The sequence below is a fragment of the Heptranchias perlo genome, chromosome 3, assembly GCF_035084215.1.
Source record: "Heptranchias perlo isolate sHepPer1 chromosome 3, sHepPer1.hap1, whole genome shotgun sequence".
Taxonomy (NCBI): Eukaryota; Metazoa; Chordata; class Chondrichthyes; order Hexanchiformes; family Hexanchidae; genus Heptranchias; species Heptranchias perlo.
This window is the reverse complement of record NC_090327.1, coordinates 99,433,494-99,449,239: the sequence shown is the minus strand read 5'-3', so window position 1 is coordinate 99,449,239 and position 15,746 is coordinate 99,433,494. Positions and strand designations below refer to the sequence as shown.

The 15,746-nt window shown below is 46.1% G+C and overlaps 1 protein-coding gene across 8 annotated transcripts in view; it reads left to right on the top strand.

Annotated features, from left to right (window-relative positions):
• The window catches only part of clasp2 (cytoplasmic linker associated protein 2), a 451,600-nt gene that overhangs the window by 409,288 nt on the left and 26,566 nt on the right, over positions 1-15,746 (top strand). For all 8 annotated transcript variants that reach the window (XM_067981116.1, XM_067981105.1, XM_067981128.1 and 5 more), the window contains one exon: positions 1,075-1,294. In XM_067981116.1, coding sequence (XP_067837217.1) covers positions 1,075-1,294 — 220 coding nt within the window. The remainder of the gene's footprint in view (positions 1-1,074; positions 1,295-15,746) is intronic.

The following is a 15,746-nucleotide window of genomic DNA, read 5'->3' as shown; positions in this document are numbered from 1 at the left end:
TGGATGTTATGAGTTCTTGGTCTTAATTCTGCTGCTAGGGTGAGACTGTGAATGCAAGTTATCCTGACTGGTTGTCGCACAGTAAGCATCTGCGGATTGTCTGCACATGATTACAAGCAAGTGCAGGTGGACCACCTTGGGCAGGAGAATGCATTTAAGCAGCAGCTAGATAAGTACATGAGGGAGAAAGGAATAGAAAATTATGTTGATGGGGTGAGATGAAGTAGGGTAGGAGGAGACTCGTGTGAAGCATAAACACCAGCATGGACCAGTTGGGCCAAATGGCCTGTTTCTGTGCTGTCCATTCTATGTAAACTTCTTTGTAAACTGGACAAGTTTTGAGTGTGAAGGAGGGAAAATCAAAGTGTTTGTTCTGGATAACTCTGACTTGCCACCTAGTGGCCAACTTAAGAACGATAATAATAGAATCCACTGAACAGTGGACTTGCTCATCCTCTATCTGGGGAAATGTTATCTGGCTTGGGAGAAGAGGTAAAATATAATATGGATAAAGAGGTATGACACAAGGATTTACATTCTCCAATTTTTTTAAAAAGCTTTCTCCTCAAAGATGAAATAAGGAAATGTGCCCATGGTACTGATCCATACAGACCAGCAAGGTAAAGGTTCAATCCCTGGTCTGTGCTGAGTTAGCTGATCTCGTTGAAGGTGAGCTGGTATAGTTGGCCTACATGTGCCTGGGTTAGGGAGGGTAAAAATCAGCAATGATTCCCACTTCTGATCACTCTTCGTTAAGTGTTCCTTGTGGGCAAATGTGGATGTCGGGTGAGGACAGGGTCACACTTGGGTGTGATGCACCCCACAGTTCAGCGAGTTGCCAAGCACTTAATTTCTAGATTCACACATTTAGAATGGGCACTTGGATGAGGTACCAACGAGCAAGCACTACGAATGTAAGTATATTCAAAACGAGTCACTCTTTTTAGGAGCGATGGGGAGAAAGTAGGGTGTGGGGGGAAAAAAGTGCGGGAAAAAGGGGAGGAATATTTTCTTTGCAATTCCTTAAACCCTGCTTTTACTAACGGAACTTATTTTTCCGCTTCTGTTCAATAGGCCACTGGTGGTGTTGCCGATATCCGAGGAGGCGGTGATGCCACTGACTCAGGGCGAACAGCCCTAGACAATAAGACTTCACTACTGAACACCATGCCCCAACGCAGTAGTCCACGACCACGCGATTATAATCCCTACAACTATTCTGATAGCACTTCTGTCAATAAGTCTGCCTTAAAAGAAGCCATGTTTGATGATGATGCTGAACAGTTTCCTGATGGTAAGTAACAGACATTTTTCAGGATTAAGAACCTTTAGTTGGTGGTAGTACAGTTTGTTCAGAAGCTATTATTTGATGGCTTACTGTTGCGTAGATCTGTCTTTAAATTTCTGAATGGTCATTTAATTATTTTTTTTATTCGTTCATGGGATGTGGGTGCTGCTGGCGAGGCCAGCATTTTTGGCCATCCCTAATTGCCCTTGAGAAGGTGGTGGTGAGCCGCCATTTTTCAACACTGCAGTCTGTGTGGTGCAAGTTCTCCCACAGTGCTGTTAGGAAGGGAGTTCCAGGATTTTGACCCAGCGATGATGAAGGAACGGCGATATATTTCCAAGTCGGGATGGTGTGTGACTTGGAGGGGAACGTGCAGGTGGTGTTGTACCCGTGTGCCTGCTGCCCTTGTCCTTCTAGGTGGTAGGGGTGGGTTTGGGAGGTGCTGTCGAAGAAGCCTTGGCCAGTTGCTGCAGTGCATTCTGTGGATGATGCACACTGCAGTCACAGTGCGCCGGTGGTGAAGGGAGTGAATGTTTGGGGTGGTGGATGGGGTGCCAATCAAGCGGGCTGCTTTGTCCTGGATGGTGTCGAGCTTCTTGAGTGTTGTTGGAGCTGCACTCATCCAGGCAAGTGGAGAGTATTCCATCACACTCCTGACTTGTGCCTTGTAGATGGTAGAAGTCAGGAGGTGAGTCACTCGCCACACAATACCCAGCCTCTGACCTGCTCTTGTAGCCACAGTATTTATATGGCTGGTCCAGTTAAGTTTCTGGTCAATGGTGATCCCCAGGATGTTGATGGTAAGGGATTTGGTGATGGTAATGCCGTTGAATGTCAGGGGGAGGTGGTTTGACTCACTCTCGTTGGAGATGGTCATTGCCTGGCACTTGTCTGGCGTGAGTGTTACTTGCTACTTATGAGCCCAAGCCTGGATGTCGTCCAGGTCTTGCTGCACGCGGGCTCGGACTGTTTCATTATTTGAGGGGTTGCGAATGGAACTGAACGCTGTGCAATCATCAGCGAATATCCCCATTTCTGACCTTATGATGGAGGGAAGGTCATTGATGAAGCAGCTGAAGATGGTTGGGCCGAGGACACTGCCCTGAGGAACTCCTGCAGCAATGTCCTGGGGCTCCAACAACCACTACTATCTTCCTTTGTGCTAGGTGTGACTCCAGCCACTAGAGAGTTTTCCCCCTGATTCCCATTGACTTCAATTTTACTAGGGCTCCTTGGTGCCACAATCGGTCAAATGCTGCCTTGATGTCAAGGGCAGTCACTCTCACCTCACCTCTGGAATTCAGCTCTTTTGTCCATGTTGACAATTGCAAGGAGATCTGCAAGACAATATCAATGGACTGGTCAGGTGGGCAGAACAGTGGCAAATGGAATTCAATCCAGTGAAGTGTGAGGTAATGCATTTGGGGAGGTCAAACAAGGCAAGGGAGTACACTATAAATGGGGAGGATACTGAGAGATGTAGAGAAACATAGGGACCTTGGAGTGCATGTCCACAGATCCATGAAGCATGTCAGGTAGATAAGGTGGTTAAAAAGGCCTACGGGATACTTTCCTTTATTAGTCGAGGCAGAGAATATAAGAGCAGGGAGGTTATGCTGGAACTGTATAAAACATTGGTTAGGTCACAGCTTGAGTACTGCGTACAGTTCTGGTCGCCACATTACAGGAAAGATGTAATTGCACTAGAGAGGGTACAGAGGAGATTTACGGGAATGTTGCCAGGGCTGGAGAATTTTAGCTATGCGAAAAGATTGGATAGGCTGGTGTTGTTTTCTTTGGAACAAAGGAGGCTGAGGGGAGAATTGATTGAGGTATATAAAATTATGATGGGACTAGATAGAGTGGATAGGGAGGACCTATTTCCCTTAGCAGAGGGGTCAGTGACCAGGGGGCATAGATTTAAAGTAATTGGTCGAAGGATTAGACGGGAGCTGAGGATAATTCTTTTCACCCAGAGGACGGTGGGGGTCTGGAACTCACTGCCTGAAAGGGTGGTAGAGGCAGAAACCCTCAACTCATTTAAAAAGTATTGGCTGTTCACTTGAAGTGCCGTAACCTACAGGGCTCCGTACCAAGTGCTGGAAAGTGGGATTAAGCTGGATAGCTCTTTTTCGGCCGGCGTGGACGTGATGGGCCGAATGGCCTCGTTCTGTGCCTTAACTTTCTGTGATTCTATGAATTATTTATTTCATAAGTGTAAAAGAAAAGTGTTTAATATAAGTGCTATAACCTAAAAAGCAACTTGTGTTCGTCTGGTCTGTTTCTGATCACAGAATTAACAATGTGAACAACTCTTTCTTGCTTGCAAAATAAATCAGGATTACACATGGTTATCATATCTATTTGCCAAAGCCCTTTATATGGTGACCCAGATCATTTGGTAATAAGTAACCCTGGTACATTGGACTTGGATATCTTGAACATCAAGGTAGTTGACACATCGTAAACTGTCCTGCATAGGCCCTCGCCTACAAATCACTCCACCACTTCACAACCCTCCCCTCTTACCTCTGCAACCGGCTTCAGCCTTATGCCACCTTTCTAGGACATCCAGTCCTCTGACTGGCCTCTTGTATTTTTTCTCTCCACACAGTCACGCTGCAATAAATTGTGGTTCAGTCACTGATCTCTCAAGACTAGTGGTGTTCTTCTCTCACACAACAGCTTATAGGAATTTGGCATGAATCCAATGCTGCAGTTTTACCGTTCGTTGGAAGAAACAGAATGGAGATCACTTTCTCCCAGGTTCATTAAGGCTTTCTGTTTATGTAGCACACTCCAGTGCCTTTTGTAATCTCCATGCAGATGGGACTTTGCTACAGCCTGTTGGATCAGACCCCAAGTCGTCATAAAACTGCTTTTGAATTCTGAAGATGCCCTCACAGCAGGGGCGGCGTTAGGGCGTGTCAGGGGCCACGAGTGGATCCAGTCCCTGTAACTGGCCGCCGGTGGCAGCATGAGTCAGTCCAGGCAGGCTGAGCTCTCAGCCGAATGTACTCCATATCTGCACAACTGACCTGTACGGATCTTCCTCATCATCGGCAAAGTTCTACAGCCAGTAATGTACTGTCGTGCCCACGATGGATCAGACAGCTGCTGCTCTTACTCTGCCTCATGGTGGGATGAGTTCAGAACCAACACATTGCAAAACCGCTTCAAGTAGCAATAGTTCTGCAAAATATATGGGATGTGAATCAGGATGGCTATAATACTGAACAATGTTTAGGTGGCAGCTCTCCAACTGTACATTTATCAACTAAAGCTTATACTTCAGCAATAGGAGCTCAGGTGCTGTCAACAGCAGTGCATCCAAGCTTCCCCCTCCTTCTCGTCTTGTTGAAAGCAATTACTGTGCATTCCCACTGTTTCCTGACTGTGGGTATGTTTTATCAATAGTTGGTGCTGTATTGGTGGGGTGAAATTGTTTGTGTGCAATTGCATTGACTTATCACCTGATGGGGCAGGTTTGGGAGGTATCGAGTCCTCCAAGAATGGGATTGAAAAACAGTGGTCGTCAATTAGTGTCATCCTGTAATCAATTGCACTAGCAAGATAGCCCTTTTGAAGTTTTTAATCCCATCCTCCTCTGCCGTAGTCAAATTGGATGCCAGGAATCCTCTTCCTTCGCTCCCTGAGAAAGATAAGATAATTTTTCTACCTATAAGAATTTTGAAGCCCCAAGGGAGGAAAGATGTGAGTCATGCAGCTAAAACAGAAGAGGTAGAGAGAGAATAGAGTCATAGAGTTATACAGCACGGATAGAGGCCCTTCGGCCCATCGTGTCCGCGCCGGCCATCAGCCCTGTCTACTCTAATCCCATATTCCAGCATTTGGTCTGTAGCCTTGTATGCTATGGCATTTCAAGTGCTCATCCAAATGCTTCTTCAATGTTGTGAGGGTTCCTGCCTCCACAACCCTTTCAGACAGTGAGTTCCAGACTCCAACCACCCTCTGGGTGAAAAAGTTCTTTCTCAAATCCCCTCTAAACCTCCCGCCTTTTACCTTGAATCTATGTCCCCTTGTTATAGAACCCTCAACGAAGGGAAAAAGCTCCTTAGTATCCATCCTATCTGTGCCCCTCATAATTTTGTGCACCTCAATCATGTCCCCCCTCAGCCTCCTCTGCTCCAAGGAAAACAAACCCAATCTTCCCAGTCTCTCTTCATAGCTGAAGCGCTCCAGCCCTGGTAACATCCTGGTGAATCTCCTCTGTACCCTCTCCAAAGCGATCACATCCTTCCTGTAGTGCGGCGACCAGAACTACACACAGTACTCCAGCTGTGGCCTAACCAGTGTTTTATACAGCTCCATCATAACCTCCTTGCTCTTATATTCTATGCCTCGGCTAATAAAGGCAAGTATCCCATATGCCTTCTTTACCACCTTATCTACCTGTTCCGCCGCCTTCAGGGATCTGTGAACTTGCACACCAAGATCCCTCTGACCCTCTGTCTTGCCTTGTTAGTCCCTCCAAAGTGCATCACCTCGCACTTTTCCGGGTTAAATTCCATTTGTCACTGTTCCGCCCATCTGACCAACCCATCTATATCGTCCTGCAGACTGAGGCTATCCTCCTCGCTATTTACCACCCTACCAATCTTTGTATCATCAGCGAACTTACTGATCATACCTTTTACATTCATATCCAAGTCGTTAATGTAGACCACAAACAGCAAGGGACCCAGCACCGATCCCTGTGGTACCCCACTGGCCACAGGCTTCCAGTCACAAAAACAACCTTCGACCATCACCCTCTGCCTTCTGCCACTAAGCCAGTTTTGTATCCAAAGTGCCAAGGCACCCTGGATTCCATGGGCTCGTACCTTCTTGACCAGTCTCCTGTGGGGGACTTTATCGAAGGCCTTACTGAAATCCATGTATACCACATCCACTGCGTTACCCTCATCCACACGCCTAGTCACCCCCTCAAAAAATTCAATCAAATTAGTCAGACATGATCTTCCCTTGACAAAGCCATGTTGACTATCCCTGATTAATCCTTGCTTCTCCAAGTGGAGACTAATTTTCTCCTTCAGAATTTTTTCCAATAATTTTCCTACCACTGATGTTAGGCTCACTGGCCTGTAGTTCCCCGGTTTTTCCCTACTCCCCTTCTTGAATAATGGTATTACATTAGCGGTTCTCCAGTCCTCTGGCACATCCCCTGTGGCCAGAGAGGTTCTGAATATATGTGTCAGAGCCCCCGCAATCTCCTCCTTTGCCTCACACAGTAGCCTGGGATACATTTCGTCCGGGCCTGGGGATTTATCCATTTTTAGGCCTGCTAAAACCGCCAATACCTCCTCCCGCTCGATGTTAATATGTTCGAGTATATCACAGTCCCCCTGCCGTATTTCTATGTCTACATCGTCCTTCTCCATAGTGAAAACAGATGCAAAAAATTCATTTAGAACCCCTCCTACATCTGCCGGCTCCACACACAGATTGCCATTTTTGTCCCTAATGGGCCCTATTTTTTCCCTAGTCATCCTCTTACCCTTAATATACTTATAAAACATCTTAGGATTTTCCTTTATTTTGCTCGCCAGTGTTATTTCATGGCCCCTCCTTGATCTCCTAATTTCTTTTTTAAGTATCCCCCTGCACTTTTTGTACTCCTCTAGGGCTTCCTCCGTCTTTAGCCTTTTGTATCTGCCAAAAGCCCTCCTTTTTTTCCTAATCCATTCTCGTATATCCCCTGACATCCAAGGTTCCCTGGAGTTCTTGGAACCACCCTTGACCTTTACGGGAACATGTTGCCATTGTATGGTCTCAATCTCCCTTCTGAAAGACTCCCATTGCTCCGATGCGGATTTTCCTACAAGCAGCTGATCCCAGTCCATTTTGGCCAGATCCTGCCTTATCCTATTAAAATCGGCCTTCCCCCAATTTAGAACCTTTATTTCTGGCCCCTCCCTGTCCTTTTCCATGACCACCTTAAATCTCACCAAATTATGGTCACTGTCACCAAAGTGCTCACCTACTAGCACTTCTTCCACTTGGCCGACCACATTCCCTAGAATTAGGTCCAGTACCGCCCCCTCTCTTGTAGGACTTTCTACATGCTGGCTCAAAAAGCTCTCCTGGATGCACGTTAAGAATTTTGTACCCTCTAAGCCTTTTACACTCTGAGTATCCCAGTTAATATTGGGGAAGTTGAAATCCCCCACTATTATTACCCTATTATTTGCACAATTTTCTGAGATTTGCCTACATATCTGTTCCTCTATCTCCCCCTGACTGTTTGGGGGCCTATAGTACACTCCCATCAAAGTGCTTGCCCCCTTTTTGTTTTTAAGCTCCACCCATATGGCCTCATTAGAGGAACCTGCTAATATATCATCCCTCCTTATGGCAGTAATTGATTCTTTAATTAATATTGCAACCCCCCCTCCTCTTATACCTCCCCCTCTGTCTCGCCTGAAGATTCTGTACCCCGGAATATTGAGCTGCCAGTCTTGCCCCTCCCTCAACCATGTCTCTGTGACAGCAACAATATCATACTCCCATGTGTTTATCAACACCTTCAGTTCATCCACCTTATTCGCAAGACTCCTTGCATTAAAATAGATGCCATCCAGCCTTGCCCTCACATATTTGCCCTGTCTTCCAAGCTGACTTGTTTTTTTCTCTATATTTGGCTGCACATCACCCCCTATTGTAGCTCCACTCTGTATCCCATCCCCCTGCCAAGTTAGTTTAAACCCCCCCCAACAGTGCTAGCAAACCTCCCCGCAAGGATATTTGTCCCGCTCTGGTTCAGGTGCAACCCGTCCGACTTGTACAAGTCCCACCTTCCCCAGAAGCAGGCCCAGTGATCCAGGAAACTGAAACCCTCCCTCCTGCACCAACTCTTTAGCCACGCATTCATCTGTTCTATCCTCCTATTTCTATACTCACTAGCCCGTGGCACTGGGAGTAATCCAGAGATTACAACCTTTGAGGTCCTGCTCTTTAATCTGCTACCTAGCTCCCTAAATTCTTGATGCAGGACCTCATCTCCCTTCCTACCTATGTCGTTGGTCCCAATGTGGACCACGACCTCTGCCTGCTCACCCTCCCCCTTGAGAATGCCCTGTAGCCGCTCAGTGACATCCATGACCCTGGCACCAGGGAGGCAACAAACCATCCTGGAGTCACGTTTACGGCCACAGAAACGCCTGTCTGTTCCCCTTACGATAGAATCCCCTACCACTATAGCTCTTCCACTCTTTTTCCTCCCAGCCTGTGCAGCAGAGCTACCCCTGGTGCCAGGACGTTGGCTGCTGCTGCCTTCCCCTGATAAGTCATCCCCCTCAACAATATCCAAAGCGGTATATTTGTTTGAGAGGGGGACGGCCACAGGGGACCCCTGCACTGCCTGCCTGCTCCTCTTACTCTGCCTGGTGGTCACCCAATTACTTCCTGCCTGTACAACCTTTACCTGCGGTGTGACCATCTCACTAAACATGCTATCTACGACGTTCTCAGCATCGCGAATGCTCCTTAATGAATCCATCCGCAGCTCCAGTGCCGCAATGCGGTTTGTCAGTAGCTGCAGCTGGATGCATTTCCCGCACACATGGTCGTCAGGGACACCGGAAGGGTCCCTGATTTCCCACATAGAGCAGGAAGAGCATAACACGGGGCTGGGCTGTCCTGACATGACTTACCCTTTAACTAATTAATTCAAATTAAATGAATCCCACCAATTTCACTTCAATTAAAAAGGTATACTCAAGGGCCCTTGCTGAACAGCAGTCCCCCACTACACAACAGAGACCAGAGAATCCACAAAGTCTAACCTTAGACAAATTCAGCAGGAAAATACTCACCAGCCAATCACTTACCTCTTCCTTGGTGACGTCCCACTTGGATTACTTTTTGCTTCTTATTTATCTTAGATCCAGGAGTTAAGTCCCTGTGATGTCGCACAGTAGTTGTCTCTTGGTGCAGGTCTGCTGCTGCTTTTATTCCACAATCTCAGTTTTCTACTCTCAGGTCCACTACCGCTCTGCAGGAAAAGTTTGGAAAAGCAAGGCAAAGCAGCACCTCCTTCCCCCACTTCACCAAACTCCCACACTTACCGAACTCTCAGCACACTGTGTATTATCCGCACACCGTGCAGTCCGCAGAAGAGAAAATGTCTGGGGCATACAGGGTGCCAAACATACAGAAAAGTGGAGACATACAGACAGATAAACCATGTGTGAGAGAGGCAGATAAAGAGATAAGAGACCTGCAGACATGAGGATACAAGGAGAGACTTACACAAAAGGAGAGTGTGAGAAAAAGAATCAAACCGGTAGAGAAGCAACAAGTGAAAATAATTGAGAGACATAGAAAAGGAGACAGAATGGAGGGCAGTAGAGAATAGAGCAAAACAAAGTTGCAGAAAGGGCAAGTTTTTCTTTGCCCAGGAGGAATGCCACTTGGCCTGTGTTCTGGGAGCTGAGTTTGTTTGAAAATTTTTGAGCACGTCTCTCGGTTAAAGCAAAATGTGGGAGCAGAAGAAACTTTGTTCTGTAGGGCTAATTTTACACTCCCAGTGAGGGAATTATGCTTGCAGGGAGCTCAGATCAGAGAATCAGGGTTAAAGTGTTGTAGCCCTATTTTTGATGTGCCCATTCCTGCTGGGAGCACAGGATTGTGGAATTAACCATTGTATCTAATTCACCTTTATCTGATCTAGGCGAGTTTGATGTTTATTTTAACTGCAAAAAGTGGAAAAATACTCTCTTTTCATTTCACTGGTGCTTATCTTGATGAGCACAAGGTGTCACCAGAAGAGTAAACTCTTTGTCCTGTTTTGACGGTGGTTGTGGATTGGTCATTACTAAACTCTTCCCAGGAGTGCAATGTCTAAGAAGAGAGTATGACACTGCAAGAAAAGAGGGAATAGAAAGGAAAAATATTTTTCAGCTTTCTCTCTCCATGCACCGTGAGCCCTGGCCCTGATCATCACACCGATTTCAGCTTTGAGGCGAGCCCGGACTCTTGACCTCACCATTTGTTCCAGATTTCGACCTGTACTCTTCATTGCCCTACTCAAAGAATTTCCAAGCTACATTAAACTTTTCCTTCTAAGTTCTTATATGCTCTTCCTCTCTTTCCACTTGCATGTACATATTGGCTGCCGCTCTGGACTTGAGCACCCTGTCCGTGTATCAGCTGCCTTCCGTCCGCAATGTGCTCTCACTGATCTTCCATCTCCTTCTGCCTCTATCTGCCAGAATCCTACATTTCCCCCCTTCATGACCTTCTCAACCTCCCACCACAACAAATGCTTCTTTGCAGCCAACCTCACTTCCTGGTGCGTCCCAGCCTCAAGCCCTGCAGGACAGCTTTCCTCTGCTTTGCATTAGGTGTTCTCCACAGTACCCATTCCTGGCTCCCACCACAGCAACTCCAACTGCCTTTCTCAGCAAATGTCTTGCCTCGTTCATGCCCTTACGGTTAATCTAATCTCTTCCCTGTGCCTCTTTTTCCACTGCCCCCTTCTGATCTCCCCAGGCCCATTCCATATCACCCCCCTGAATGTTCACTGCCTTGTAGGGGTGGACATGTGTTTCCTCACCTCCAGCTGTGGTTTATTATTAAACACTAAATCTAATCAATTACTGCCTGTCGTCCCAATATGCTGCGTTAGAAGCAAGAATTGATTAATCATTAAATGTCTTTAGAGGGCCTCCCATTTCTTGTGCCTGCCCCTTGTTTATCCACCCTCTTAGTAGATAATTAAAATTTCCCATTACTATTACCTTTCCTCCATTAACTACCTCATTGATTTAGTTGTACAGCTGCAGAACCCATCCCTTTCATGAAGCTATGAGACTAGTGCGAAGGTGATTTTGTTTTTAAAGGTGAAGGATGTTAATACTGGGGAATGCAAAATGTTCTCCTTTGGGCAACCAGTGTCAGCATCAAGCATTGTCTGGTTAGGTATAGCACAGTTAGATGCAGAACAAAGCCCCCTCTGTTCGAACAGTAAGCCTTGGCCCCAATAGAAAAAGCACCAGGTGTGACATTTTCCATTTCCTGCATCAGCCATCCATTGAGTGAGAATGTCCATTTTATTTAAAATAATGCTACCTTTTACTAAAAAAAAATCCCTTTCCAATTAGTTTTCCACAAGAATTAACTTTTTTATGCAGAATGATTAAATGATGTCATTTCCAAGGTGCGGTTCTCACACTAAATGAAGTTGCAACATAATTCCGTTAGAAGAGAGAAAAAAATTGTGTAGGCTCTCATGGGAAATACTTTTGCAGTTTGAACTGTACTGAAATGAAGCAATTCAAGAGTTTGAGGGGCCCTTTTAGGAACATTGAGTTGACATGCTATATTGTCAAATTAAGTTTTTCAATGTTGTGGCATGTTGTGTGAATAATATTTGGCTATATTCCTTAATTACTTGGGCCCCCAAGCTACATTGATTCTTGTCTGAAATGATTTGTGTTTAAAACAACAAATGAAAAGGCCTTTCAATCTTTTACTTTGCAAGAATGTTTTTCATTTTGTCTTGTTCCTTCATTTTTCCAAGTGATGTTTCTGGAAGATTAATACATACCTCTTGTGAAAGCTGATGATACAAACTTTGGACTTGCTGGTCAGTGTCTGTCATTGCAATATGCTACTGACAATGACTATTAACAGCTATGAATTTGGGATAGGGTCAGGAAGAATTGAGAGATTACATTGATAAGTTGGTTATCTTAATGTTTTGTAATTTGAATGTAGTGTGTGATACTTTTGTGTAAAGGTGACTTGTATGGGAAAAATGTTTTTACTGCTTGAGTAGATTGATGCATGTCTTGAACACTTTGAAGAAAGATATTTAGAACAGTAAATTAACATTTCAGTGGTTTGGCTTCATGAATGCAAAACAGGACACTTGGTGTGTTGTAAATTTACAGGAAACTAGTTCTGACCAAGTTTATCACAAGGTCATGAATTAAAATTATGTAAGCATATAAAAGTGCTATACCTGTATTTGATGTATGTATGTTGACATATTAGCACCACAAACATCGAATCAGGTAATACTGTGTTGACAAAACATTTTGGCCAGCAGATGCAGTTTTTAAAAGGTGACAGCAGCACGGGTTAACGCAATTTCCCCATGTGCTTGCTGCTCCATGGGACTCCTAAAAGAGATTGTTGCATGTTTTTACATTTCTGGAATACGATAGGGGCAGATATTTACACTTGCTCCTTTCTGGAAGACTGTATTCAACCCTCATTGATTTTCATTCCACGGTCCTTTGTTCCAGCCTTATTGTAGAACTAAAAGATTACATAACATTGACTTGTTTTCAGGATATTTTGAAATAATTTTTAATGTTATTGTTTGCTTATTAACTGCGTTTTAGCTTTTACTATCAAAAACATTCTGTAAAATATAACAGCTGCTGTATAAATCAGCATCTGTAAAAATCTACAGTTGTAACAAAGGAATTCCCAAGAAGTTTGAAATATTATTAGTTTCATTGCACCATAATTTATTTATTCTGTAAAATTGGTTCGGCCACAACTGGAGTATTGTGTCCAGTTCTGGGCACCACATTTTAGGAAGGATGTGAAGGCCTTAGAGAGGGTGCAGAGGAGATTTACTAGAATGATTCCAGTGATGAGGGATTTAAATTACATGGATAGACTGGAGAAGCTGGGATTGTTCTCCTTGGAACAGAGAAGGTTGCGAGGAGATTTGATAGAGGTATTCAAAATCATGAAGGGTCTAACATCAGAGTAGATTGAAAGAAACTGTTCCCATTGGCAGAAGGGTCAAGAACCAGAGAGCTTAGATTCAAGGTGAATGGCAAAAGAACCAAAGGAGATCTGAGGAAAAACTTTTGTACACAGCAAGTGATTAGGATCTGGAATGCACTGCCCGAGGGAGTGTTTTTTTTTATTCGTTCATGGGATGTGGGTGTCCCTGGTGAGGCCAGCATTTATTGCCCTTGAGAAGGTGGTGGTGAGCTACCTTCTTGAACCACTGCAGTCCAGGTGGTGAAGGTTCTCCCACGGTGCTGTTAGGAAGGAAGTTCCAGGATTTTGACCCAGCGACGATGAAGGAACAGTGATATATTTCCAAGTCGGGATGGTGTGTGACTTGGAGGGGAACGTGCAGGTGGTGGTGTTTTCATGTGCCTACTGCTCTTGTCCTTCAAGGTGGTAGAGGTCGCAGGTTTGGGAGGTGCTGTCGAAGAAGCCTTGCCGAGTTGCTGCAGTGCACCTGTGGATGGTACACATTGCGGCCACTGTGCGCCAGTGGTGAAGGGAGTGAATGTTTCGGGTGGTGGTTGGGGTGCCAATCAAGCAGGCTGCTTTGTCCTGGATGGTGTCGAGCTTCTTGAGTGTTGTTGGAGCTGCACTCATCCAGGCAAGTGGAGAGTATTCCATCACATGCCTGACTTGTGCCTTGTAGATGGTGGAAAGGCTTTGGGGAGTCAGGAGGTGAGTCACTCGCTGTAGAATACCCAGCATCTAACCTGCTCTTGTAGCCACAGCATCTATATGGCTGGTCCAGTTAAGTTTCTGGTCAATGATGACCCCCAGAATGTTGATTGTGGGGGATTCAGTGATGGTAATGCTGTTGAATGTCAAGGGGAGGTGGTTAGACTCTTTCTTGTTGGAGATGGTCATTGCCTGGCACTTGTCTGGTGCGAATGTTACTTGCCACTTATGAGCCCAAGCCTGGATGTTGTCCAGGTCTTGCTGCATGCGGGCACGGACTGCTTCATTATCTGAGGGGTTGCGAATGGAATCGAACACTGTGCAATCATCAGCGAACATCCCCATTTCTGACCTTATGATGGAGGGAAGGTCATTGATGAAGCAGCTGAAGATGGTTGGGCCTAGGACACTGCCTTGAGGAACTCCTGCAGCAATGTCCTGGGGCTGAGAGGATTGGCCTCCAACAACCACTACCATCTTCCTTTGTGCTAGGTATGACTGCAGCCACTGGAGAGTTTCCCCCCCCCCCCCCCCCCGATTCCCATTGACTTCAATTTTACTGGGGCTCCTTGGTGCCACACTCGGTCAAATGCTGCCTTGATGTCAAGGACTGTCACCCTCACCTCACCTCTGGAATTCAGCTCTTTTGTCCATGTTTGGACCAAGGCTGTAATGAGGTCTGGAGCCGAGTGGTCCTGGCGGAACCCAAACTGAGCATCGGTGAGCAGGTTGTTGGTGAGTAAGTGCCGCTTGATAGCACTGTCGACGACACCTTCCATCACTTTGCTGGTGATTGAAAGTAGGCTGATGGGGCGGTAATTGGCCGGAATGTATTTGTCCTGCTTTTTGTGGACAGAACATACCTGGGCAATTTTCCACGTTGTCGGGTAGATGTCAGTGTTATAGCTGTACTGGAACAGTTTGGCTCGAGGCGCGGCTAGTTCTGGAGCACAAGTCTTCAGCACTACAGCCGGGATGTTGTCGGGGCCCATAGCCTTTGCTGTATCCAGTGCACTCAACCATTTCTCGATATAACGTGGAGTGAATTGAATTGGCTGAAGACTGGCTTCTGTGATGGTGGGGATATCGGGAGGAGGCCGAGATGGATCATCCACTCGGCACTTCTGGCTGAAGATGGTTGCAAACGCTTCAGCCTTGTCTTTTGCACTCACGTGCTGGACTCCACCATCATTGAGGATGGGGATGTTCACAGAGCCTCCTCCTCCCATTAGTTGTTTGCCCACCACCATTCACGACTGGATGTGGCAGGACTGCAGAGCTTTGATCTGATCCATTGGTTGTGGAATCGCTTAGCTCTGTCTATAGCATGTTGCTTCCGCTGTTTAGCATACATGTAGTCCTGAGTTGTGGCTTCACGAGGTTGGCACCTCATTTTTAAGTACGCCTGGTCCTGCTGCCGGCACGCTCTTCTACACTCCTCATTGAACCAGGGTTGATCCCCTGGCTTGTTGGTAATGCTGGGCAATGAGGTTACAAATTGTGCTGGAATACAATTCTGCTGCTGCTGATGGCCCACAGCGCCTCATGGATGCCCAGTTTTGAGCTGCTAGATCTGTTCTCAATCTATCTCATTTCGCACTGTGATAGTGCCACACACATTGGATGGTGTCCTCAATGCGAAGACGGGACTTCATCTCCACGAGGACTGTGCGGTGGTCACTCCTACCAATACTGTCATGGACAGATGCATCTGCGACAGATAGGTTGGTGAGGACGAGGTCAAGTAGGTTTTTCCCCTCGTGTTGGTTAGCTCACCACCTGCCGCAGGCCCAGTCTGGCAGCTATGTCCTTCAGGACTCGGCCAGCTCGGTCAGTAGTGCTGCTTCCAAGCCACTCTTGGTGATGGACATTGAAGTCCCTCACCCAGAGTACATTCTGTGCCCTGTGGAGGCAGATTCGATCATGGCCTTCAAAAGGGAACTGTATAAGTACTTGAAATGAAAAAATGTGCAGGGCTACAGGGATAGGGCGGGGCAGTGGG